This window comes from Styela clava, chromosome 9 (assembly GCF_964204865.1).
Source record: "Styela clava chromosome 9, kaStyClav1.hap1.2, whole genome shotgun sequence".
Taxonomy (NCBI): Eukaryota; Metazoa; Chordata; class Ascidiacea; order Stolidobranchia; family Styelidae; genus Styela; species Styela clava.
The window spans coordinates 18753915-18780730 of record NC_135258.1 but is presented as its reverse complement, the minus strand read 5'-3'; the positions used below and the strand labels follow the sequence as shown (position 1 = coordinate 18780730).

The following is a 26816-nucleotide window of genomic DNA, read 5'->3' as shown; positions in this document are numbered from 1 at the left end:
GCAATGGACCTTTCCCCGAGCATCGACATCCTTGTTTTTTTGGGGACATTGGCCAATCAGAATGATGCAAAAGTGACGTAACAATGCTTCTTTTTCGCTTCCGCTCAGACACTTTTTTCACTCAGACAGATTTTAAAGCGTGGTCGTAAACTTTACTTCGTTTCTGCGTTTTTGAACTTTATTCGTTAGTTTTCTGTTGTGTTTCGGAAACTTAAAATATAAATCAGATAATTCAATGATCACTCTGTCTTCCTAGAAGTTTTAATTTAATTGCAGTAATAAAAAATTAGTGTAGAAATAGCTGTGAGAGACTAGGCTAAAATTCTTTACCGGTAATTTAAAAAAAAAAACAGATTGTTGTATGCGATGAATCATAATGATGGTTTGAAACACATACCCTATTTTACAGGCGCCAACTCGCAAAAGCACTCTTAAAATAGCCCCGAAAATTTTGCCATGGTAAAGTATAGGGAGTAATTTTTCGAGGGTCAAAGGTCGGGGAAAGGTCCATAGATTATAACTATTTCAGACATAAATTATTGTACACCAGAATAGCAGATTTCATAGCAATCAAATAATTACGCAAGACTAAGATTTAAAACAAGTCAAAATAAATATAAAATCATAGACGCACGCAAGAAGAAATTTGAGTCATTGTGTGTCTTTTATTTTTTATTTAAATTTATTATTATAATTATTTGATGATAATGTTTCATGCATGACGAAATAAAATATCTGAATCTGAATCATTCTAAAATTTAACGACAAAGTATTTACATGTCCTGAATAACCGAGAAGTAATCTTTCAAATACAATTTACGAAAAACTAACTAGAGAAAAGCTACCATGTAAAAATAATCGGAACACATTATTTAAAAAAATCAGCTAGGCCCGTTAAAAGATATATAATAAATATAGGGGACACGGGTAACGTGACTCTGTTTACTGGACGGCAAAAAAAACAAAAACGTTCATTTGGCTCCTGTCAGTTGCAAGTCGGATCATACGTTTCCGTTTTGTTTGGCTGTCGGAAATGGTTATTCCGTATTGTTATGTTGGCTGTACGTATAGTATCAATGAGCATATATACAATGAGTGGAAACTTCCAAATATTTGCTCATTAATCCATTGTACCCTTCATTTTTTACGTCGTCCAGCTAAATGGTTCGTTGTATATGAAGAAAGCACATCGTTCGCTGCAAAAATCCCTTGGCGCGGCGGTGTGGCTCAACGGGCTAAGCGTTAGGAATACGCTCGCCACCGCACCTCTAATTACTCTGCGTGGGTTCGCAGGTTCGAATCCCCTGCAGGAATGGTTATGTGCGAGAGGATTGCTGGCCTCCTCGCCGTCGTTGGGTGGTTCACGTAACCGATGGTCGGTTACGGCTTCCTCCACCACCAAGTTCATGCTTCCGTAAACAAACAATATATAACTAATCCCATACCCGACTTGGAATGGTAACCGGACGAGAGGCCGTGGTTCGCCATATGGATAAGGCGTCTTATCGGCTTTCCTCTCCCCCGGGATAAATATGTAAATCCTATCCTATCCTATCCTTGTTTCAGCTGGGTCGAGTGCAAAATTGGCCGTATTGAGGCTTTTGATTTTTCGATTCGTGTTCGGTTTTGGGTTTCGAAGTATGGTACGTTGAAAGCATACTAACTATGAGCATATGCATATTGGGAATACATATCTATTAGGCAGAAAACGTAGCTACAGAACAGAATATGAATCAGTCGCCACGTGGGGTGCGGTTATTGCTGTATTTATTCAGTGATATAACATGGGACTTACATATTTATCCAGGGGGAGAAGAAAGCCGATAAAGCCTAGGCTGCCTGGACTTTGTGAGCTTTTGGTATACTTATTAAAAATACGGATTTTAACTATAAATTACTCTGGGATATCTTGCCATTGAAATTTAAAATTATGATGAAATTAAAACAGTGCGCCAAAAGTTCAATTCACGAGGGCGTGAGGAGTGTATAAATTAAAAACAATGCGTCGTTCACAGCGAAATTCCACAGTCACGTGTAGCTCGCCTCTGTTTTCTTGACGGTGTTTGGTGAATATATACACAAACACGCTCGCGTGTAGCGCCGATCGAATCATGAAATGTGGAAATATTTACTTGGAATTTAATGCTAACCAATGAGCATATATACAATGAGTGGAAACTTGCAAAGATTTGCTCATTATGGCATTGTTCCCTGCATTTTTACGTCGTCCAGCTAAATGGTTCGTTGCATATTAAGAAAACGCATTGCTCGCTGCCAAAATCCCTTGCTTCAGCCGAGTCGGGTGCGAAATTGGCCGTATTAACTTGACTTGAGGTCTTTAATTCTTCAATACATATTTGATTTTGGGTTTCGAAGTATGGTACGCTGAAAGCATACAACTATGAGCATATGCTTATTGGGAATGCATATCTATTAGACAGAAAACGTATCTACAGAACGGAATATGAACCAGTCGCCGAGAGGAGTGCGGGTATTCATGTATTTATTAATTAATATAACATGGGATTTACATATTTATCCAAGGGGAGAGGAAAGCCGAAAAGAAGTCCTAAATATATGGCGAACCACGGCCTCTCTCAATCATAGCTCTGTCCTCCATATGAATCACATGGCTCTGCGAGCTATTCGTTTACTTATTAAAAATACTGATTTTAACTATAAATTACTCTGGGATATCTTGTCATTGAAAACAAAAGCCAGAAATTGGAAGAAAAGCAGGGAATGAAATGTGTGTATTATGTAATGGAGAACCTGAGTTTGTTTCACATATTTTCATGTATTGTGAATTTACAAAAAATATTTATGAAGATTTTGTTTTAGATATATTAAAATTGATTAGAATACATTTTGTTATTAATATGATTCTTGCATATTATTTAATTTTAACGATTCTTTATATAGTCGTATAGATACTGTGGATTTGGATGCAATTATACTTTTGTAATCAATAGTGAGAAATATTTCATGACTGCTATTAAATATGTGAGCTTTTTTTTCTGCAATGCAAAATATTTCCTTTGTCTGCTATTTACTATGTGAATTAATTTTTCTGTATTGTAAAGTATTTCCATAACTGCTTTTATTATGTGGGCTGTTTTTTCGGTACACTCGTAGTATGTGTACCAGATTAGGTTACGATTCTCCTTATTTTTGTTCTATTAAAAGTTCGGGAATTGTCTGTGTTACACAAGTGAATATCCCCCTACCGATAGAATTTAGTCCATTTACACAACTTGATATAAAGTAGGCGAACAAAATTAGTTACCTTCATATTGGTACACATACTTCTGGAGCACCATTTTTTTTGTAATGTAAAATATTTAATATGTGAACTAATTTTTCTGTAATGCAAAATATTTTCTACAGCTGTATTTTTTATATGTCACTTTTCATTTCATCGATAATACACATTGTTCATTCTTTGTGGAGTTTTTGGTAAATTTACAGATGGAATAAGACCGACATTCAGCTTTTTCTGTTTCCCAACTGTAATACAAAAAGGTACTCTTGAAGTATGTAAACCCAGTTGGTAGACACCGGAACCATGTGTACCAGGTTAGGGTCTACAACATACAAACATTCCCAAACTTTTCAAGCCGCACCCCCTTTTTAGAATTTGTGAAGTCTTGCTCCCCACCTCAAAAATAATTAGCTAACAATAATAAGCTACAAATAACAGTAGTAAGGCGTAAGTATCTTTTATTGGAAAAACATGTGGAAAATACATGGATGGAACGAAATAAATGACAAGTTTTGATATGCAAATATTTACAAGTTTTGATATGTATAAAATTAGTCAAGTCCAGAAGTCAGTATTTTAAACTGATAGAGCGAGAGAGTTTATTTCGTTCGTCAAACCATGAACATATATAAATTACAAGAGAGCAATGCTCAAATATATGGACACGCAGAACAATTCCCCAAAAATCATATGCGGTGACCAACGACTAACATACCGGCGGTGACTTACCAGTACCTGTATTGGGGTACCGTGACGGTACAGGGACTGTCATAGATATTTTAGGTCCTGTGACAATTGAAACATCAGTTGAAATATCTCGTGATATGAGTCAATTATGTACCGTATTATCGGATCAGGTACCGAACCACAGTCAAACATTTCACATAAAAACGTTACTAAATAACATGCGTCAACTTAACACCAGCCGAATCGGGGTACAATTTTTGGTACAGTGACTGTCATAGCCGTTTAGGGCTGATGGACAATTCGACTACACGGACAACTCACCAGGCCTAGGGTGGTGTAGCCAGTCTGCGGACAATTTCATTCAAACCGCTATAAAACAAAAACCAATATATCTAACCCGTTAATTTTTTCACCGTGGGTGCATTGGCGGCATTTATTCTACACGCTAAACCTCGTATTAACTTTCTACGACAAAGGGTTAAAGCTATACAAATCCCCAAAGTACGGCACTCGAAAGACGTATTTGCGACCGAACGACCAGTGTGCGACCACGGATTTCAAGCCTTGATCATCGTTTCTGCTGCGTCGAGACTATCGCATACGCAGCCATACAGCAATCAAACAGACAAAACACGGTGGTCGCAAATTGGTTGACAATTGTTGGTCTTGTGACAGCGTGAAAACATTGGGCTTCTAATTGCATTTCTGACCGTCATATATTTCAAGAACACGGTTATTTCGAACAAAACTCGTTAAATTATAAACAAAGCACCCCATCACAGCAATCAAACAGACGAAAACACGGTGGCCGCAAATTGGTTGACAAAGATATTATCGACGTATTGGAAATGCACACCCCCTATTCCCCCTCCTTCAAATGTAGAAACGCGAAACTTTCAAATATGGTTAAAAGAAACACAACTCTACCTACCTGCCAAGTTTCATCTTTTTATTTCTCATATTTGTATGGATTTTCAAGCTTTTGACAGCTACGAGTTAGTTCAGTGTCACCGCGCTGTGTTACGGTACCAGAACTTCTCTATCTTTAGAAGGTCCTGTCTTGTGACAGCGTGAATTGAAATTGCAAGGTGGTCCGTTGGACACAAAATGGCGTCCGATATCCTTAGAACGTTTAATGACGTCATAGCAAACAAAAACAAATCTTACAGAGCTAACAGAAATATTTGAAATAAATAAAAGTAATAGCCTTCTGGAGAAAAATTTCATCTTCAACCACTGAAAATTTCAAAGCAATTAGTCCAGTAATCAAAGAGAAAAGCGACTTTTTAAAAACGTGTCAAAGAACAAGAACAAGAACAAGAACAACAACATAATATTGAAACGATCGTTATGTCCACTACGTGTCCAATAATAAAAAAAAAAACAGATGCCCAGGTGTATGACTGGGAGACAACGTTACAACATTTCGGGTCATTTAACAGGTTCGGTGTTAAATTCTTCAATACCTCTCATATACCGTATTCACTATATACATTATTCACAAGAATTTTTGATTTGGAAAGTACTAAATAATCATGTTTTGTCCTAAGATCATCATTTATTTAGCTGATAAGTTGACATGTATTGCATATCAACTGCATAAAAATGGGTTAGCGAGGATATCTATTATTTGGAAAATTTGTCTACTAAAAATGAATGTAATAGGACATGGATTTTTTATAAGCAAAGATAGGGAAAATTCTATTATTATAGCACTTTAATTATAAACATTTGATAATAGTAATGAAATCATGAGTAGATTTCTTTATACACTATAATTTGAACACATCAAATTATAATACTTGATTATGACTGGCAAGTGATTTGGAGGATAGTAACACACAATAATACATGATCAGGATTTGACCCTTCTCCAGCAAATATATATATATATGAAATAAAGTGCTCATGTACATATCTATATTCGGCTACAGAGCACGTAACATAGAATGAATTTTAAGGCGAAATATTGATAATATACTGAAATAGCAATGATACCCAATAGGTTATTTTTAAATAAGTATTACCGGTACTAAAAAATAAATAAAGTGCTCATATACATATAGATATTTGGATACAGATCAAGTATCATAGAATGAAATTTAGGGCAAAAAAATGATAAAATTCTAGAATAGCAAGTATAATAAACATTATGATACTTTTAAATGAAGTATTACTAAAAAATAAATAATGTGGTCATGTACATAGATATTTGGATACAGAGAAAGTGTCATAGAATGGAATTTAGGGCGAAATATGGATGCAAGTATGATAAACAATTTAATATTTTTATAAAAAGTGTTACTAAAAAATAAAATAATAGATTATGGAGTTCCAGCAAGTGTGCTCATAACAAATAAAAAGATAGCAATTCATTTACCACAGTGAATTAAATTCATTACACATTACTACTTGCTATAACACAGCGGGCACATGATACTCATCGTGTTTTGAACTTTTTTAAAGGTTTTGCTCGCTCTCCAGAACTTTCCATTTTTTATTTGTTTGTATTGTCAGATTGTGGACTTTTCAAAATAAACTATCTCTATCTATATCAATGAATACAATATCCCAGGTCCCCACTTGGCTGGTTCATATTCTGTTCTGCAGATAAGTTTTCTGCCTAATAGATGGTATGTATTCCCAATAAGCATTACAGTATGCTCGTTCGTTCACTTAATGAGTGATTTTAATTACGGTAAATATAAAATAATATATATAATATAAATAAGTTCATATTCCATTTTGCATCCATGATCCAGTATTTATTTTGTTCAATTCCAGTAGTAATCCATACCATAATTAGGTTATTTTAATAAATGCATTGATATAAAACAATAAAAATAAAATTAGTAAATATAAAATACATATCATAAACATATAATTTTCTTTTAAAAATAATGCTTTACATAAATTTTTCAATTCCCTCTCAAATGGGTTGTTTATTCTAAAATTCTCTATATTTTTATACATATTATGGCCATTTTTATCTGCTTTTTGAGAAAGGCAAAATGTGGTGTTTTATTTTTCGAATATAATACAATTTCTCATGGTCAAAATTTGGTGCTCCCGAAGTATGCGAACCAAGATGGCGGACATCGGAACGTAACATGGGTAACAGGTTAGGGTTAGGCGATAATTTTTTTCCAATTTTCCTTATTTTAGTCCTATTATCAGTTCGAAGACTAGCCAAGAGCTTCCCGTAGTATTTATACCTAAAATTATGGCCTAACCCTAACCTAGTACACATGTTACATTCCAATGTCCGCCATCTTGGTTCGCATACTTCGGGAGCCCCAAAAATTTTATATCTCACTATTGATTACAAAAGTATAATTGCATCCAAATTAACAGTATCTATATAACTATATAAAGAATCGTTAAAATTAAATACAATGCAAGAATCATATTGATAACAAAATGTATTCTAATCAATTTTAATATATCTAAAACAAAATCTTCATAAATATTTTTTGTAAATTTACAATACATGAAAATATGTGAAACAAACTCAGGTTCTCCATTACATAATACACACATTTCATTCCCTGCTATTCTTCCAATTTCTGGCTTTTGTTTTCAATGGCAAGATATCCCAGAGTAATTTATAGTTAAAATCAGTATTTTTAATAAGTAAACGAATAGCTCGCAGTGCCATGTGAATCATATGGAGCACAGAGCTATGATTGAGAGAGGCCGTGGTTCGCCATATATTTAGGCCTTCTTTTTGGGTTTCTTCTCCCCTTGGATAAATATGTAAATCCCATGTTATATCAATTAATAAATACATACATAACCGCACTACTCTCGGCGACTGGTTCATATTCTGTTCTGTAGATACGTTTTCTGTCTAATAGATATACATTCCCAATAAGCATATGCTCATAGTTGTATGCTTTCAGCGTACCATACTTCGAAACCCAAAACCAAATATGTATTGAAGAATTAAAGACAGCAAATATTTGGAAGTTTACACTCATTGTATATATGCTCATTGATAGTATAGACCAGTGGTTCCCAAACTTTTTTGACGATCGCCCCCCTACAGTAGCCTAGTTTAAACAACTTCATCGCCCCCCGGCAATACAAAAAAATGTAAAGTCAGAAACGAATATATTACAGACCAAATGAGAAGACAAATCATAGTTTGTAGTGTTTTTTACGTTATAAACCTTATCTAAGGTTTCGTTTGCTCCCCTGATTTCACAATCAGTTTTTATCTGTATGTTTTTATCTGTCAAATGTATTGTTATGCTGATTATGGAGTCGAAATAAACTTATACTTATACTTATATTTAATGAGAAGATGAGCTTGGTGTTCTTCAGTGAGTTTTCTATTATATCTAAAATTACCCCATTTACTGATGGAAAGGCGATTTCGTAGTTTTGATAGCAATAGTATCAAGGCTGAAAACCCCTTTTTCACCATATAATAGGTCAGAAATGAAAGAATCCAGAGTTCTACCTCCCCAAAAACCGCCGTGTACTCTTGCCTAGGCTTGCACGTAATTGACAAAAATCAATTCCGTAATTACGGCAAAATCAATTACGTAATGACCCCGTAATTGCGATATTTTTCCACGCATTTAAACCTATCGTAACAACCAATTGAATCCACTTTTTTCCGAATGGGACATTGAAGTTGGGTTTTCCTATTCTTGGCAGTACTACACGCCGGCGGCAGATGTTAAGACAACTATCAAGGAGTGAATTCAAATTAATTTTATTTTGATTTTTATCTTTTGTGTTAGCTTTGGTTTTTCGATTAACCGTCCCATTTTTATGAGATCAATTTTACTTTATTATTACCGACACTGGTATACGGATATTTATGGAAACGATAGTTTTTTAAAACCACCTGAGTACTGAATAAAAATTACGGGTTTCTAATTTATTAACCAACGACGAGCGTATTTTCTCATTTGATTTCCTCGCGACGAAGACTTGTTTTTGCAGCGATTTCTGCATTATCCGACATTACTGCCTTGTTAGCATTTCTATAATAATAATTATTGATGTCGACTTATTGACGATATTCCTATTACCATGCTTCATTTTACATTCAATCATTTCGCGAACTGAATGTTTATAACATTATTTGCGATAAATTTAGATCAAATATTATTTATTTGCGTATAATTTAAATACCGAACTTATATGACATGCCTTCTCCGAAAATACAAAGTTATATCACAAAACAATGCATTTTGTGACATTTATTTTACACTCACAACATTTATTTGCTAACTCAAGTCGGCGATCCTATAGGCCAAGATTGACAAAAGTTTGGTCGAGTGCCGGTGGTATTCAAGTCGACGATAAATCAAAATAAGTTGCCGCATTTGGTAAGACAGTTAATCATATATGGCCGAAATATTGAGAGGAATTGTGAAAAACATCATGAGCAAGGCCAATTCCGGACTGATATATAACGATAAAACCGTTAACAGAACATCAAGATTTTGTAATAGAAAATGGATCTCGCACAGAATAAACACACAGGCTCATATTTGATTATATATGATAGCAGTTAAATTTTCAACGGTCCGCGAGGAATCCGTCGTTTTGGTTCATTACGCAATCTCTCTTTTGTCGTCATATTGCTATTTGATAAGCGCGACATTAATTATCACGGCGAGGTATTGGCGCGAGTGATCAATCGCTCTTTTCGCTTATTTGGTTCCAATTCGTCGCGAAAGCTCTTCGTTAAATTTCACAAGCTAGTCGTGTTGAAAGGTTATGGATATTTTCCTGTTTATGCCCCAAGTCTGAAATGAAACAGCCAAAAACAATATGATATTCCATGTTCATATATCAAGTGTTGATATTAACAATAAAGAATGGTTAAGCATTGCTAATCCACACTTGGTGGGGAATTCCCACTATTCAAACGCGTGACTATAAAATAGAATAAAATAGAAACGGAACATATATACCATAAGTAACGGAAAACTGGAACAAGTAAATAATAAATAAAAGTAAAATGGATACAAATGTTTAATAGACCATGTTTGATAGATTGATCTCCTGCGTTCATTAGTCATTTCACCCGAAGAAGTTGAAACCGGGCGCGTTAGCGTCCATCTGTTTCAACGCAATTCTATCCCTTATCTACGGTTAAGTTGCGGGAGAAGTTAAAACCAGGTGTGTTGGCGTCAAACGGCCCTACTCAGTTCTTCCCCCATTAACTACGTTAATAATTTACATTGGCCACGCCAGATAAGTTGATAATAGGTTAGTAAATGGCAACGCGTCATGCCTTCCTTCACCTACGTAACAAGAGAGAGAAAAACGGCTGCGAATACCGGAACTCTAACTTCTTCTACTTGTTGAGCTTTCATTTTCGCAATCGACGAAATTGACTGCTTTGAAGAAAGCTCGTTTCAATGCAATAATTACGACTTTACGTAATTCGTAACTTCCCTTCCGTAACTCCAAATAATTACGTAATTCCGTAAATCCGTAAATTACGTGCAAGCCTACTCTTGCCTTATAGCATTTCACTCCCTGAATTCGCCCCATTTCACATTAAAATAATGAGAACATAGTTAATTTTCCCAAACTTATAATAGTGATTTTCGTACATCTCATTCATTCTCACAGCCTGATGATCTGCACCATAATACTTCGGTAAAATTCATTCCCGATTCCTCATCCTACCACGGCCTCCAGTCCGATCACCAGTCCATAATTAATCAGCCATTTGTTTTTGGATTCATGGACTCGGATGTGGAAGAAGCCGTGACCGACTATCGGCTACCTACGGCCCAGGGATCGGCAAATTTTATGTCGCTCGCGGGACAAAATTCAGGGTTGCTAGTCTTTTGCAGGTCGCATATATTTTTTGAAAGTTAAAAACGGAACAGCGCGCGAAAACTGCGACAATTCGTGAACTCAACTCAGTCGTCTTTTTAGAAAAATATTACAATGACATTTAATGTGACACTGTCTTGTTGCTGCATCACGCTGGATAGCTTTACGACGCCAAGATTGAAACATTTTCTTTATGGGCATCCCTAATCCTAGTTCTTTGCTTGTTCTTTGTAATGTTCATTTTCAAAAATTATTGTTCGCACAAATATATACTTCCAAACATCGAAGTGACTATTTTCGCATGATTTGTGAAGATTTTCTTTAAGAAGATACATTCTTACAAAAATTAAGCAGTGATGAATCTCTCGAATAGAATATGAATTTTATCTCCTTATTGCATTGCAATATATTCGAATATTGACTGCGCTATTGAACCCCTACCCCCAGCATCAACTTTTTTTCGTGTTTCCATTTGTCTAATTATAATTAAATTGTAGGCTCGTTAAACGAGTAGCTGTTCAATAGAATTTTTAGGATATAATAAAATTTAGTCCAAACGAGTCTCACGATAAATTCTGTTACGTAAAAAAATGTAATTTACTCCTCGAGCGTAGATTATAAATAAAAAAAAAATTCATCGTCAAAACCTCCGTTTGGATGTTTCCCCGGGCATAGACTTTCTTGTTTACTTCGTGACATTGGCCAATCAGCAAGATGCAAAAAAACAATGGTTACTTTGTCTTCCTATGAGTTTCAGTTTAAATACAGTAATCAAAAATTTGTGTACAAATAGCTGTGATAGACTAGGCTAAAATTCTTTATCGGTACTTTTAAAAAACAGATTGTTGAATGGTGTGTATTAGAATGATAGTTTGAAACAAATACCCCATTTTACAGACAACAACTCGCGAAACAACTCTTAAAATAAGCACCGAAAATTTCAAAATGGTAAAGTATGGGAAGAATTTTCCGCGGTCAAAGGTCGAGGAAAAGTCCATTCAGTGAATCGTCCCGGGCCAGATTATTTTACTCCGGCCGTATTTTGCCGACCACTGGGATACGCAAACTACCGTACCTTACTGCGAAGACGAGTCCAGAAATCCTTTCGCGTGTCATAATCGCCCACGTGATTCAAGCCTGCGAATACACACAGAGTACAGAATTAAGTGCACGATGCGCCTAACATAAAACAGGTTTCGCGAAATCGCCCCCCTATCGCCCCCTTCGACTTTTTCGCCCCCCTCTGTATCTTTTTCGCCCACTGGGGGGCGATATCGCCCACTTTGGGAATCACTGATATAGACAACGAAATGGATCTTCAGTTATATTCCACTGTTTTCAAAAGATCCAGAACGTCGCGCAATGTGGATATCATCTATTGACAGGACTGATTGGTGTCAAGTCCAGAAGTCATCTCACTCGTGTTCCACTGTTTGCGGAAAGCATTTCGTTGATGGTGAGTGATAATGTGCCGTTATCAATTTCTTTGAATATTCATAAGCTACTCATTTTAATGTAAAGCAGATGACAAACTACTGTTATTGGCCTAGGCGTCTGCTTTTTGGAATGAGGGAGCTAATGAATATTGAAAGAAATTGATAACGGCACATTATCACTAACCATCAACGAAGTTATGTCCGCAAACAGTGAAACACAAGAGAGATGACTTCTGGACTTAACACCAAGCAGTCCTTGATGATTCTTTCGTATGGGCCAGTATTAAAGGCATGGAGGATAATAATGCTGACCCTCTGTGGTGTAGACTTATATGCTGTGTATAATTCAATTCAATTCGTTACTCCAGGCTATGAAGAGTCAGCAAAAATTTTCAAATATTTGAAACCAATGTCACATGAAGCAAAATTTTGAATAATATATCGCTCCCTAAGATTCGAAAGTAATAGTTTTGTAGGGACCTTTCTATCTTCAAGTACTAAAAACTTAGATAATCTAAAAATGTTTAGAATTTTTTTTCATAACTAAAGTAATCTAGCGAAGAGATTTATAGGTCTTCGTTTCCAACAATTTAAGTGGGGATAAGGTAGAAGTTACAGAATCTGAGATAGCCCATTAGGTATAAAGCTTTGGATAAGAAAAAGTTACCGGATGCCATATTGACAGACACTCACAGATCTTAAAATTCACTGAATCACACGACAAGCATCGTTGTAAAAAAATTATCTTTTTTTATAATTGTGATTAGTAAAAACTTTCAGATAGTATAACGAATCAAAAATACGATCGAAATAAAAGAATTTTCACTATTGTAGAACAATTGACAAACTCTTTAAAATTTTTATTGGGATATAAAATAAATATACGCAGTATTTGTATAGACGTTTAAAATCAAAGTCATCTTTGATGAATGGACTGAAAAGTACAATTTATTCAGTAGACCCAACATATATCAACACAAAATTACGATGTTGAGCAGCATAGAATATGATTAATGATATTGTTATTTGCATCACATCCAATCGCCTATTCACCTAACTTAGTAGAAAAATTATACAAGAAACCAGCATCTAAAAAGGCCTTGTATGGTGCCATCGCGGATTGGCAATGGATTCGACGTACAGTTCTCCCCTCTATGAGCATGGATTGGCTGCTATACATGGGTATAATGTATAATAAGTGATAAAAATACAGTTTGGGTTAAAAGTAATAATTCGGTATAGTAATGTAATCAGCAATAAAAAATAAATAAATAAAATATACGTATTTCGTTAGATGAATAGAATTCCTATAACGAAAGCTAACCAGCAACTATTATCAGCGACTAAACGATCGAAATTTGTGTTTGGAGGAAGTATCTATGACGTCAGTGTTTGCTTCTCAGCAACATGTAGGATTCGTACATAATTACCAATATTGTTTCATAGATTTTACACTCACAAAAGTCGAGTACATAGCAAAACGATGTAAAGACACTTCAGGTGTACGGATTGAACAAAAGAGTTTTTTAGTGAAAGTATATATTGCGTCGCTTAAAGATCCTCTTGAAAGATGTTACCTAATTGTATATAGCCTAACCTACTTGCGCCTCAACAATTACAAATGTCCACTTGATGTATTGAAGTATTGTCTGCTAGTAATTTTAAAAGTTGAGAAATGTAACCTTTCTTCATTTCAAAGAGTGTTGCTATCATTACTAGAGTGTACGTTTTAAAACATGTCGCGCTTCTTCTGCGTGATACTGCTGGTTTATGCGTTTTTGATATATTTCCAGAGAGTCAAAGTAAGTTAACTATTAAAAATGATTTTTATAACGTATTTCGAGTGGTATTTCGAATGAATAAACAGTCAAATATAGCATAGGTTATACAAAATATTTCCGATTTTTGGTTAATTATTATCGGTAGCCCATTATCGATATCTACACAAAAATGCAGGTCTTCTCGTAGCTAAAACCCGTATATTTTAGTAAACTATTGCGATCTCATGATATTAACTGCCGAAATGTTTTGTTTTGGTACAGAGCAACGATGTTTTGCTTAATAGGAATCTTTATCCGAGATCTCGTCGGTCCCATGAGCCTGGTCACGCGCCAGATGATCATCTGGAGAAGTCTCCTCAGAATAATTTATCACCGAAGTCACCACATACAGTAATCGAAAACACGAAAGGACAACTTAACGGTCCAAATGCCCCTGATATTCCACAAGATATAAAACGCAATACTACAAGGCAAAATGATCCAATAAATAATGGAGTTGACGGATTGAATGATGTAGAAAACAAACATGAGAATATTAGTGACGATGAAGATAGAGGCGACGGACATGAAAAGGTAGTAGACAGACCACAGCGTGAAACTAGTGAACAGCAAGCTCCCCGTGATCCGTACTCTCGAAATACCGTTCCAGATACAAATCCCATTCGCCCTAATGACAGGCAACCACAGCAGGCTGCACTACCACCACGTCCTATCGGTAGACAACCAGAAAATCCACCTCAAAGACCAGAAATGCCTGATCGAACCGGCAATAGACCACCACGACAACCGCCCAGGCGACCATCTGTCCCTCTGGGACGTCCGGACAGACAACCACCAATTTTAAATCAGCGTCTTCAGCCAAAAGGGCCCGCATCTGAGAATAACCGACCTCCTGGGCGAACTCCTCAAAATTCGAGACCTGAAAATGCTAATCATCCTCAGCCACCACAAAGACCGCAACCACCTAGTTCGCGGCAACCTAATAATTCTCAAAGACGTATGCCAAAACCCCGCCAGCCAAATATGCCTACAATTCCACGAGAAAGCCAAAATCCACCTGATCCACCGAAAAGACGGCCGCAGCCTGCGCAGAGAGAAAGACCACGGCCGCTGCCTGCGTCAAGAGAAAGACCACGGCCGCCTGAAAACAACCGACAAAATCCGCGATCCGACATCACCGTACCGAAAGCGAAGAATCATTCGATAGGTTCACCAGTCTCGAAAAATGGAGACGTTTCGGAATCTGGTGGCGAACAAAAAAGATCCCCCCAGAGGCCCAGAGGTGAGATAACAGGATAGTAGCTTCGGTATTGGATTGTATGTCAAGAAGTTAAAACATAATTACGTACGAATATTATTTCAGGCCAAGTTGATACAAGAAATACCGTCTGTGAAACTGTATGTAATTGCCAACGAGCTGCAGCACAATGCAATGCAGGAAATATAAGGTAATGAATTATAAGTGTCTCGTTTTAAGCAAATCGTGTGTGTTGAATCGTGTGTTCTCTGATTGAACAATTTCCATACTTGGCCTATCTTCTATGCCTTCATAGGAACCCACGTTATTCGGGCCTTGATACCGCGCCCGTCAAATTGTAAATCAGTATGCCGAACGATAAATAAACTATGTATAGGGTCATTGTGATCGTAAACCACATTAATTTCTTCAACTCATTCGAATTTATATTGATATATGATACTACGATACATTATTTGAAATAATAGGATTTTAATAATCGTAATAATTAATTGTAATAAATCATAAAATATATTTTGTTCATTGGTGATTTGGGTAAAACACATTGCTATTCATTTCAGAACAATTCCACAGCCGTTCCCGCAAGGACTTGATACGATAACAATCAAAAATAACCCACTGGACAAAATAGCCTCAAATGATTTCTCAAGACAAGAATTTTCTTCGGTGACTATTTTGAAGCTTGATCAAAACAAAATACGGAAAATAGAGGTTTGTTGGCAATTGGCATTAGTGTTACGAGCTAAATGGATACTCCCGAAGTATGTGAACCAAGATGCGGACAATGGAACGTATAGTATGTCTACCAGTTTAGGGTTAAGCCATAATTTTAAGTACAAATACTACGAAAGCCACTCGACTAGTCCTCGAACTCGTAATAGAACTAAAATAAAAAAAAGTTCGAATAAAATTATGGCCTAGCCCTAACCTGGTACATATACTACGTTCTGGTGTCCGCCATCTTGGTTCACATACTTCGGAAGTACCGCTCAATGTATGTAAACTCATGCCTATGACACACAGCTAGCTTGTGCGAAACGAACAACGCTCAAGATCAATATTCTGAATTTTTTGGTCCTGCAACTACTAGAAAGCCTATGTTAAATATAGATGCAGACCGCGGTTTCACCCAGTTATGTGAAGTTGTGTCCCTTCTGTATAAAAGGTGGCACACCCCTGATTCTGATACTTGATTCGAACCTGCTTTTCAACATGAGTGGTCTTATTATTTATATTTTAGGGTAAAGCTTTCACGGGAATGTCTGGATTACGAGAATTATCAATAAAGAACAATCGTTTGACGACAATTGCTGACAGTGCTTTTTCAGGATTATCGAACCTTCAAACTCTCTCATTGTCATCCAACAATTTGAAAAAACTAAATGTGGTAAGTCTTCTAACTTCTAAGCAATAAAATTACTTTTGATCGAGATCAGAATTTTATCGTTCATTTAAAAATATTTTTAATGGAGTTTATTGAGCAAAGTAGATAATCACAATAAACAAAGTCTGGAAGTAATGGTCGATCTATTCTATACTATGGGAAAATAATATATATTTAAAGAAACCTGTGTATCGGCTTCTGAAATTGAAAATATATAAAAAAAAATGTTTACTATCGGACAGGAGGCATTTAGCAAAAAAATGAACATACGTAGTATCGATTTGTACGGCAATCAGTTGGAGACTTTACCCTCAGAAATTTTTGACACAATGACGTCATTGGAAACATTATCTTTAGGAGGAAATCCGTGGGACTGCGACTGCAAGTAAGAACAAATAATAAGAATTTCACCACATAGTCTACAACCGGCCATTAAGATGCCTTAACGTAAATCTTTAGCAATGTAGGTATTATAGGGAACAGATTTTTAGAGACTACAAAACGTTTGGTAAATTATTCTGTAATCTCAGCTCTCCTTTTCAGATAATTTCGTGCTTATATGTAAAACATTCTGTGGTGAGACAAGTTGATTGTTAACATGGCAAAACTTATCGTAATCGTAATGTTCCATCGTAATGTATTGCAAATTTTGTTATATTAAGGCTACTCGGGCTATTTGTGTGGCAGCAATCGCCGAACTCCCAGCTTCAAGAACCGATTGCAAAATGTTTCAAACCAAAGAAACACGAAGGAAAAAATCTAAACGCCTTTTCTACAAAAGGTAAGTGTAATTAACATGAAAGACAATAATTATTAGTAACAGTAACTTGAGCACCATGTGATGGTTGACCTAATTCCTCCCACTTTCAACACTTCATACAAATCTCAAGTCCACATCCTTACTGGAGTTCAATTCAACGATTCATCCGTCGGTTCCCATTCGGAAGTAAATTCATGCCAACAACAAATATATAAGACAGATTTGGAATTAACGAAAAGCAACAATTGTTAGACATGCAGGAAATTTGTATTGACGACAAAGGAGACGAAGAGGAAAAATCTGTGGAAGAGAAAATTGAAGAGAATTGTTCGGAACACAATTCATCTAACATTGTTAATATATGTTATATATCAGAATCTATATACACGCAGCCAGGGAAGAAAGTAAGTTGTTGGCTTTAGCTTCTTCTGATATTATTTTCAACAGCACAATAATATCACTGATACCCACCCTATTTTAAAAAGCAACCCTGTGATTGTAATAAATGAAAGCAAATTCAGGACGATCTTTCACTATTTAATGTCTTGTCGGTTGATGCTTGTATAGTAAAAGATTACAACTTTCCGAGTTCAATATAATGTACTCGTCATATTTTTAAATATTCTGAATTGATTCACTATGCACTAAATTATAATAACAATACTTAAATACAAACGGGTCAGTTTATCCATTTCTGAAAACGTGCCTGAAATTTCCCAAACTCCAAAGATTGCAAGATTTCGTTTTTATATAAACTATATTACAAGAAGGACATTTATGACATCAGATTAGCTGCAGGTTATTCAATAAAAACTCCATAACACAGAATTGATCTGAAATGGAATATGACGTAAAGCGTAGTCTTGTATTATTTTCTACTTGGTGGCTGTTGTAAAGTCCTAATTTGTATTCTTTAGGTCTGCATTCACTGTGCTGCAACAATTGATGATGAAAAAATCAAGCAACTGACATCAAATAATGGAGCCGAAGACAATTCAGGTTTAATGAACACCCAAACTAAATATACTCATATTAATCAGACGTTTGTGTTGATAGAATTACCAATTGTCTAAAATTATATTTCAGAGGATTTAACGATAGAATGGAAGATTCCTGACGTACCAAATGGAGATAATTCGACGATCAATAATGGGACGTTGTGCATTGAGCAAATACGGGTGAAGTTTTAATTCATTAACGAAACTATAGGCTACATGTATGTCACGGTCCCAAATTAATCGACAATGCTAAGCAAAGACGCAGACACGGCTGTGTAGAAAAGAATTTTCGATAAAAATATAGATTGGGGAATATCTTTGACCAGTTATGTTAATATACTGCTCATATACGGGGGTTACTGTTGGAACAACCACCGAGAGATCCGATCAAGGTTATTCTCGCTAATACACTTTGTACAATATCGATGATAAAATAATCGCTAATTTTGGTGCATTAGGCCGCGGATACTGGTGAATATACGTGTATCGCGAAGTCCGGAAATCACACCGACGAAAAATCCATCAAACTAACTGTAAATGACCTGCCAAACAAGGTAAGTAATATAAAAAAATGACCTTCGAACAAAGGAGATGGTTTGGAAGAGAGTTTTGAGAGAGAAAAAGAGTTTTATAAAAGCTGTGAAAAATCACTGGATACTAAGGGCGAAATAACGAAAACTAACTTTATCGCAAATATGCGTATGTATTAGTAGCTCATCTCACATGTCATCTATTTGCAGGTGAATAGATATAGAAACCAAATGGCTGTAACAAAAGGCGGGCCTATACTAGAAGGCCAGAGTTTCATAAAAACAACCCTCGTGGATTCATGCATATTAATGCATCCAATTGGTTAAGCCCCCAACTTTAACGTGATAACGAATATTGGTAGAAAGCAAGAGTAATATATTTTTTTTTTCAGGTGGCGATTGGTTTGGCTGTGTTCATCGCAGCTTCCATATTACTAGCTACCCTACTTTTGGTGAGATGGTGGTCGGCTGAACTGAGGGCATTAAAGCGCTGATATGAATGTCTGAACATACTGTAATAATTTGTTGTTATCGTGTAATCGTTATAACCATTATTCCTTATTTGACAAACTCATAAGTTCACACTGCCCTAGATTTTTTTAATCCAAGCAACTGGTGAAGATTGACAACCTCACCTGGTAACCGCATAGTTCACAATGTGCAAAAACGATGACACATTCACAATAAAAATTTCAGTAGTAGTATTTTGATAAAAACCTAACTATTATGGCATTGCCACAATTAATTGGCATCATGCTAATTCACAAATATGTGCTATCAACCTACCATGCCTCCCCGTTGTAATGTAATGTTAATAAATCCAATGTTTAGAATGTTAGTTATAAACTTTTGATATAATTGGGGTCCAGTCTGATCTTCTCAAGCGATATTTTGTTCACCCATGGTTGCGTTTAGCGGAGGTGCCGAAACACATTGTTTTTAGACAATGCTTAAACTTGCCTTTCGCTCTGAACAATCCGCCTCTGTTTTCAAACGATGCTTATTCATGCCTCCCGTTCCAAACAAGACCATGTACAAGCGTCACTGATATCTAGCGATATGGGTGGAGCCAGTGATTTCCCTACACCCCCCCTATAGGGGGTGAACACCCCCCCCTAAAATTTCAAACACCCCCCCTAATTTTGAGGTGCGATTTCACACTTTATTTCCTAACTCAAGTATAATTGTATTCAAATATAACGAGTATGGCATATTTATCAGTGTAGATGAGGGGTTCTAAACCGCAGTCTGCGGGCCAATTACGGCCGGCGTGACGATTTAAAATGGCCCGCCGAACTTGAGTGAAGTTCTGAAGGAATACAACATTATGCGCCATTATGATCAATTGACGCGCGTATTTCAAAATTTAATTCATTGCTTAATTCATACAAAAGTCAAACACACATGTTCAAAAAAATGTGAAATGTGTAACAAAACAAGCCATTCATACAATGCCAGATGAGCAAGTAACTTCATTAGTCACTATCAGTTGCAAATTACTTGTTGAAACCTAGTAGTATATATTTACGGTTGAAAGCCGTGCTTGTTATCTATTCCCCGGGAATTCTATCAGCTAAATATTATAATTATTGATTTCATTACATAACAAACTGCGATGTTAGGTGTATCTAAAATCAAGCTTAGAGCCTATTTTGGTGCCTATTTCTCAAAATTTTCTCAGGGCGCTAAAGCGCGCCCTGAACCCCAGCCGTGTCGTCCCGCACTTTTCCTCGCTCCCCTTTTCTGGCCCTACAATTTTATTCTGCTGTGGATTTTGGCTCGCCGTCAATCAACTTGGGGGGCCCCTCATGTACATCTTTTCTTAAATATTATTTACCACCCCCCTAAATTTCGAAACACCCCCCCTAAAATAAAAAGCTGGGGAACATACTGGGTGGAGCTACTATTTTTGGAAGAAACGATATCTTTCTGGTTCGTCATCGCCCATCCCAACGTTCGGAAAACCGCGGCTCGCGAGAGTTTTTACGCGGCTCTTCTGGACAACATTAATTATTACCCAAATTTACTAAGAAAAACTGTAGTGCAACATTTTTTTTTGAAATTTATTAAGCTGTTAATAAAGTTTTTATCAGTGATTAAGACAAGTTATGCTTTGGTATGAACATCGTTGTTGCGTGGAATTTTAAATCAGTCAAGCGACAAATCTTACATCACAATGGTCAAATGTTTGTTGCTGCGTTGGCGGTATTGCAACTCGATTGCGGTTAATCTTCGTTACAGTGCGATACGCATATTTCTGACTTGTGAATGTTGCCCACTCCTGGCTATCCAATGTATTACACCTTGGGTAAGATGGTGCGCATGGGATTTTCAACCCAAAGTTTAACTCGTGATGTCATTGATAACACAGCCAGAATTGCGCAAGAAGGCTGAAAGTAGATACAAGCCACGACTGACAGATGCCAATATGATAGTACAGACAGATTGTTTGAAATAAAAATTAGAATAATATAAATATCCATGGCAAAGCAACATTAACCAAAAATACAGAGTTAGGGACAGAAATATTTTTGAATGAAAATATTAACGAGCACCAGTCTCGGATGGAGAATACATCACTCACAATATTTTCGACTTTGTCAAAGAACAATATAATTTTGTATAAAAATGCGAATATTTGACATTGATACTTCAAAATTACCAATATTCTCTATAAATACCGTTACTAGTGAAAACCCGGTTGACCAGAGCTCATCCTTGAAAAAATGTCTAAGCCACATACCCCATAGAGCAGGGGCCGGCAACCTTTTGTCGCTCGCGGGTCAAAATTAAGGGTTGCAAGTCATTGGCGGGCCGCACATACTTGAAGAAATTTTTTTACAAAAGTGACATTTAATTAGGGTGACCATACGTCCTCATTTTGGAAGATTCGTCCTCCTTTTTCGTTGAAAATTTTGTGTTCTCGAGGACGCTCTAAAAAGTCAAAATGCCCTATTTTTTCGCGGGAACAAATATTTAAAATTCTCTTATGATATACTCAACAGTTTTTGATGTGTTAATAAAAACTTGTAATTAGCATTACACATATGACACGCATGGCGTAATTCATTGCATTGAGATAGCATACGATACCTTTAGGTCAGTGTTTTAAACGTGGGTTCGGTGGAGCTGTTCGCCGAAGGTCCTCTACAATAGTTATATATGATAAAATCTTTCTAGTACCCAGCTTACTAATGAAGAAAAAATATTGAAACTACGATAGTCCATCGAAGATATACAATCTTACATGTTTAAACAACTCGTGAAATGGCTCAGCCGCGTGTAGCTTCGCGCAGATATATTTTTTACTGGACATGTCAATGACCGTTACATCTTGAATTCAGTACATTTCATTAAAACTCATATCAAAATGGCGCTAGTTCATAATGTAGGCTATGTCAATTTCGGCAAAAATCCGTGAAAAAAAAACGCTTTAATCGGCATTCGGATGCAGTTTTGGACACGAATGACTTGAGCTACCAACATTTTTGAGGTATCATTATCATCTTTCGAATCTCCAATATGCAACTTTTATACAACAAAAGATGGTTGCTGCGACACCATTGTGACACAGCAATCACTATCTACACACACAGCGTATTAGTTAGTATCCAATTCTAAGGTTACACCACAATGATCATTTTATATAACCTTGCAAAAAATTAGCTTCCCTTTGTGAAGATCTGATTGCGATCCTAGTTTCAACCGTTGAATGTTCATTTTCGAAAACAATTGTTCGCATGCATATGTACTTGTGTGATTGTGATGTGATTTTTTTTCGAATGGTTTGTAAAATTTGGATGGTGTTTTCCATGAAGAAGATACTTTTTATAATAAAAATAAAGCAGTGATACATATCTTGAATAGAATATAAATTTATTTCCTCATTGCATTGCATCTCAAAAAATTCCATGAATATTTTCTACACCGCTGCGTTTTGTTGCCATTTGTCTAATTATAATTAAATTATAGGCTCATTAAACGAGTGATTGTGAATTATATAATAATTTAGTCTATACCTGTCTCACAATAAATTCTGTTACGTAAAGAATATAATCGCCAAAACAGCTTTTTTGTTACTATAATTCAGTGAAGCATCGCCCGGTTGCCCACCCATGCCATAGAAGCATACCATACATTTTCAAACAACTATATGTAAGGAACATATTTTGCATGCAAGATTTCATATACAGAATTATGTATAACTGTGGATATCAGAAGAGATTACTTTTAACAAAAGTGTTAACAAAACAGTTCTATAGAAAAAACGAGCACTCAACTTATACTTATAACAAACGGTACAAAAATATAGATCTAGAATTGTTCAAAAATCTTCAGTAGAATATATATTTTGGTTCAGAAATAATGGAAAGTCAAATACAATAAGCAAAAGAGTTTCACAATGAAACAAGTAGATAACGGTAGCTAGCTACCATTTTATATGAATTCCAGCTTATGTAAAAAACATATATGTATATAACAGTGGTAGATTACAAACACAAAAAAATATGCACACTTTCACAATGCCACTTTTCAAAAAGATTTAAAAAAAAGCTAGTGCTGATAAAAACTTCACACTTATAAACTACATAAGCTCAAGAACAAAATAAAACAAACTAAAAGGCACAAATACAAGACACAATATATTACGGTATGTGTAATTTTTGGAAATAGTTTTTATGGGTCAATACTGTTGCAGGATGGAATTAGTAAAATAAATATAAAGAATTTACCTCCTAAGTTATTAATCCATTTCTATGAAATCAGATAATCGAGATTATAATTTTTCCATTACTATATCCTATTTTTGCAGTGAAATCATGATTCATGTTAAACTTAACGAGGTAAGATCAATTGAAATGCAGAGAATTGCATGAAAAGATTCTACCCAGATCAAATATATAAATTCTGATCTATTTTTGTCTTCTGCTTGATGACGACATATCAGACATGTGTGAGTTCACATTGGTATTCCCTGAACTTCCTTTGGAGCCTCGCCATGATGAAGATGAGCTTGGTCTTGAACGAGGTTCGGTGTAAGAATAGGTTGGATTCAAGGGTGGTGGAGCTCCACGTGGGGTAAGGTTGGAAACATCTGGGGTACGCAAGATACGGGGTCGACTACTGAAGACAGTAGTATATTCTTTGATTCTAAATGGATATTGATATGTCATTATGTATACTGGATTTCTAAAAAGGAGTAATGATAGCGTAAAGACAAAGTTAGCGCTCTAAGAATAAAAATGAGATTGGGAACAACACACAATGCTGAATTGCATATTCTATATTTTGGCGAAACACATTACTATACGAATACTCTAATTATAAACTTAAATGGTGGCATAAAGGTAGCACAGCTAAATATTTGCAAAATCTACCATACCCTCATTCTAAACACAATCTTCGTGCATGAACCTTCTAGAAGCACAAGCTACAGACTTTGAAAAAATAATAATAACTTTTGAGGCTCATCACATCCTAATTATCAAAACCATGTTAGGTTACCAGAGTGGTCATGAGATTTCAACCTATTATCATAATATAGCCCACTAAAAAAACTCAACTCATCTCTGTTCAATTTAAACATTCAAAATATTATGTATTTAGATTACTATTTAAATACACAAGGTAATTAAAATAAATCACTATCAGGTTCCTCACCCTTCAGGATCTGTATCCATCATTACTACTGATGGCTGTGGTAAATCCTGATTGATAGGAGGAGCCACATTCCTGATGACACCAGTTCTTTCTGCCAAAATTTTACTGCTGTCCTTATCACCAGGTAGCTTTCTTATGCTTCGAGAACCCCCAGATCGTACAGATGATGTACTTGTGGGCCTGAGAGAGAAATGCAACAACATGATTCGAAGTTAACTAAATTGCACTTTATACTTTAAGTTGGGTTGCGCGAGGCCACCTCCCTATCTTTCCTCTATGCCTTTGTGCTAGTTGATCTGTATGGGTATACTGCAAGGGTGCTGTAGCTGGAATAAACATGACTATTATATTCAATTTAAGAGTCCAGCTGCACACTAACACAAATGTATTTCTGTAACGTTTCGTCTGACTTGGACAAAACGTTACAGAAATACATTTGTGTTAGTGTGCAGCTGGACTCTTAAATTGAATATACCGTAATAAAAATTATATGTGGCTCATTCATCATGGCACAAATTACCAAGTTACGAGAAAGATTCATCGTGTATATATCACAATGTCTGAGAGCCAGATTTTAATTTTGAAGCTTTTATTAGTTACATTATGAGTCCTGCAACCACTCCAGAATGACATCTTCTAACATTGGGATGCTGGCCACTAGCATATTACAACACAACTTCTTGTCCACTGCAACAAGCTGAGATTATGATTCTATGGATGAGAGATGTCGGAAAATTCCACACAAAAACCTTATGGGACAAGTCTATTGTGAACCCCAGGCTTGAAATAATCAAAAACCAAACACAGAGTCAAGAAACTACATACAGTGGACACTGTAATCACTGGCAGTTTCAAAAAAGTTATTCGCGGACAGCTAAGCACACTAATAGTCGAGGCATTTAGGAGAAACGAATAACGCCAAAATGTGACAAAGCATTAAAGGAAGTGTTCCTCACATTTTAGATTTTAGTACATACCTGCTTCCATCACCAGTATGCTTGCCAGAACTTTTAAGTCTATTTTGAGACAAAGAAGATTTTGTTCCTGTGCCCGGTCGTGATCCGGCACTGGTAGGTGGTCTAGAATCTTTCATTGTTTCACTTGCAGAAACCAGCTGACGTAAATTAAAAAACAATAACGCTTTTACTTTCAATGTTGAGAGTACAAGAAGAATGTTACATTTAGATACAATTTTGCCTAAAGCAAATTTGCAAACTATTGAAAGACAATTCACCATAAATGGCCTTAGACGTTGGCACATCGGCTGAAGGATTATGAGTACGAGTTGATAAAAAGTTAGTGATGGTTGGCTACTAAAACATTTCCTCGATGCTGTCTACTTAAATTCATTTGCCTAAAAACAATATGGTCAAACGCAAACAGTCTATAAATATATACATCAATGAATAGGCCAAATCGATTACGTAATGACCCCGTAATTGCGATATTTTTTTCACACATTTAAACCTATCATAACAACAAATTTAATCCACTCCTATTCCGAATGGGACATCGAAGTTTGGTTTTCATATTCCCGGCAGTACTACACGCCGGCGACATAGGTTAAAGACAAATATCAAGGAGTGATATTCATCGGACTCAACACAATTCTATCCCTTATCTACGGTTAATATGTACATTGGCCATGCTAGATAAGTTGATAATAGGTTAGTAAATGACGCGTTATGCCTTCCCCATCTGCGTAACAAGAGAGAGAAAAACGGCTGCGAATACCGGAACTCTAACTTCTTCTACTTAAACTTTCAATTTTTTACAATCGACGAAATTGACTGCTTTGAAGTAAGCTCGTTTCAATCGCGAAAGCGCTCGACCAATAATTACGACTTTACGTAATTCGTAACTTCGCTTCCGTAACTCAAAATAATTCCGTAAATCCGTAAATTACGTACAAGCCTATCAATGAACTCACAGTGCTAGGATATGACATGGACAAGCTCATGTTTTCGATACGTTCTTCAATTACATCCATACTACCACTGTGAAGTTGTGATGTATCCCCTCCACCTCCAGTAGTTCGATGATGACTGGGAGTCAAAGGTCGCTGCGGAATTCCTCCATCCATAGCCACTGATCGAATAGCTACACCATTGTGACACAGCAATCACTATCTACACACACAGCGTATTAGTTAGTATCCAATTCTAAGGTTACACCACAATGATCATTTTATATAACCTTGCAAAAAATTAGCTTCCCTTTGTGAAGATCTGATTGCGATCCTAGTT

At 36.0% G+C, this 26816-nt stretch overlaps 2 protein-coding genes across 2 annotated transcripts; one reads left to right on the top strand and one right to left on the bottom strand.

The window, feature by feature from the left end:
- The first annotated feature begins 13858 nt into the window (after window positions 1-13858).
- LOC144427315 (uncharacterized) lies at window positions 13859-20728 on the top strand. Its single transcript, XM_078116327.1, has 12 exons — window positions 13859-14000; window positions 14241-15261; window positions 15343-15427; window positions 15798-15948; window positions 16478-16624; window positions 16864-17006; window positions 17284-17402; window positions 17634-17785; window positions 18299-18380; window positions 18468-18559; window positions 18838-18933; window positions 19302-20728. Exons 1-12 carry the CDS (start codon window positions 13935-13937, stop codon window positions 19401-19403), a joined length of 2256 nt encoding a protein of 751 aa, XP_077972453.1. The 5' UTR covers window positions 13859-13934; the 3' UTR covers window positions 19404-20728.
- Window positions 20729-23059: 2331 nt separating this feature from the next.
- On the bottom strand, window positions 23060-26662 carry LOC144427348 (uncharacterized). Its single transcript, XM_078116427.1, has 4 exons — window positions 26501-26662; window positions 25548-25684; window positions 24571-24750; window positions 23060-24060 (listed from the first exon to the last, which is right to left on the bottom strand). Exons 1-4 carry the CDS (start codon window positions 26651-26653, stop codon window positions 23823-23825), a joined length of 708 nt encoding a protein of 235 aa, XP_077972553.1. The 5' UTR covers window positions 26654-26662; the 3' UTR covers window positions 23060-23822.
- Between the last annotated feature and the right edge of the window lie 154 nt (window positions 26663-26816).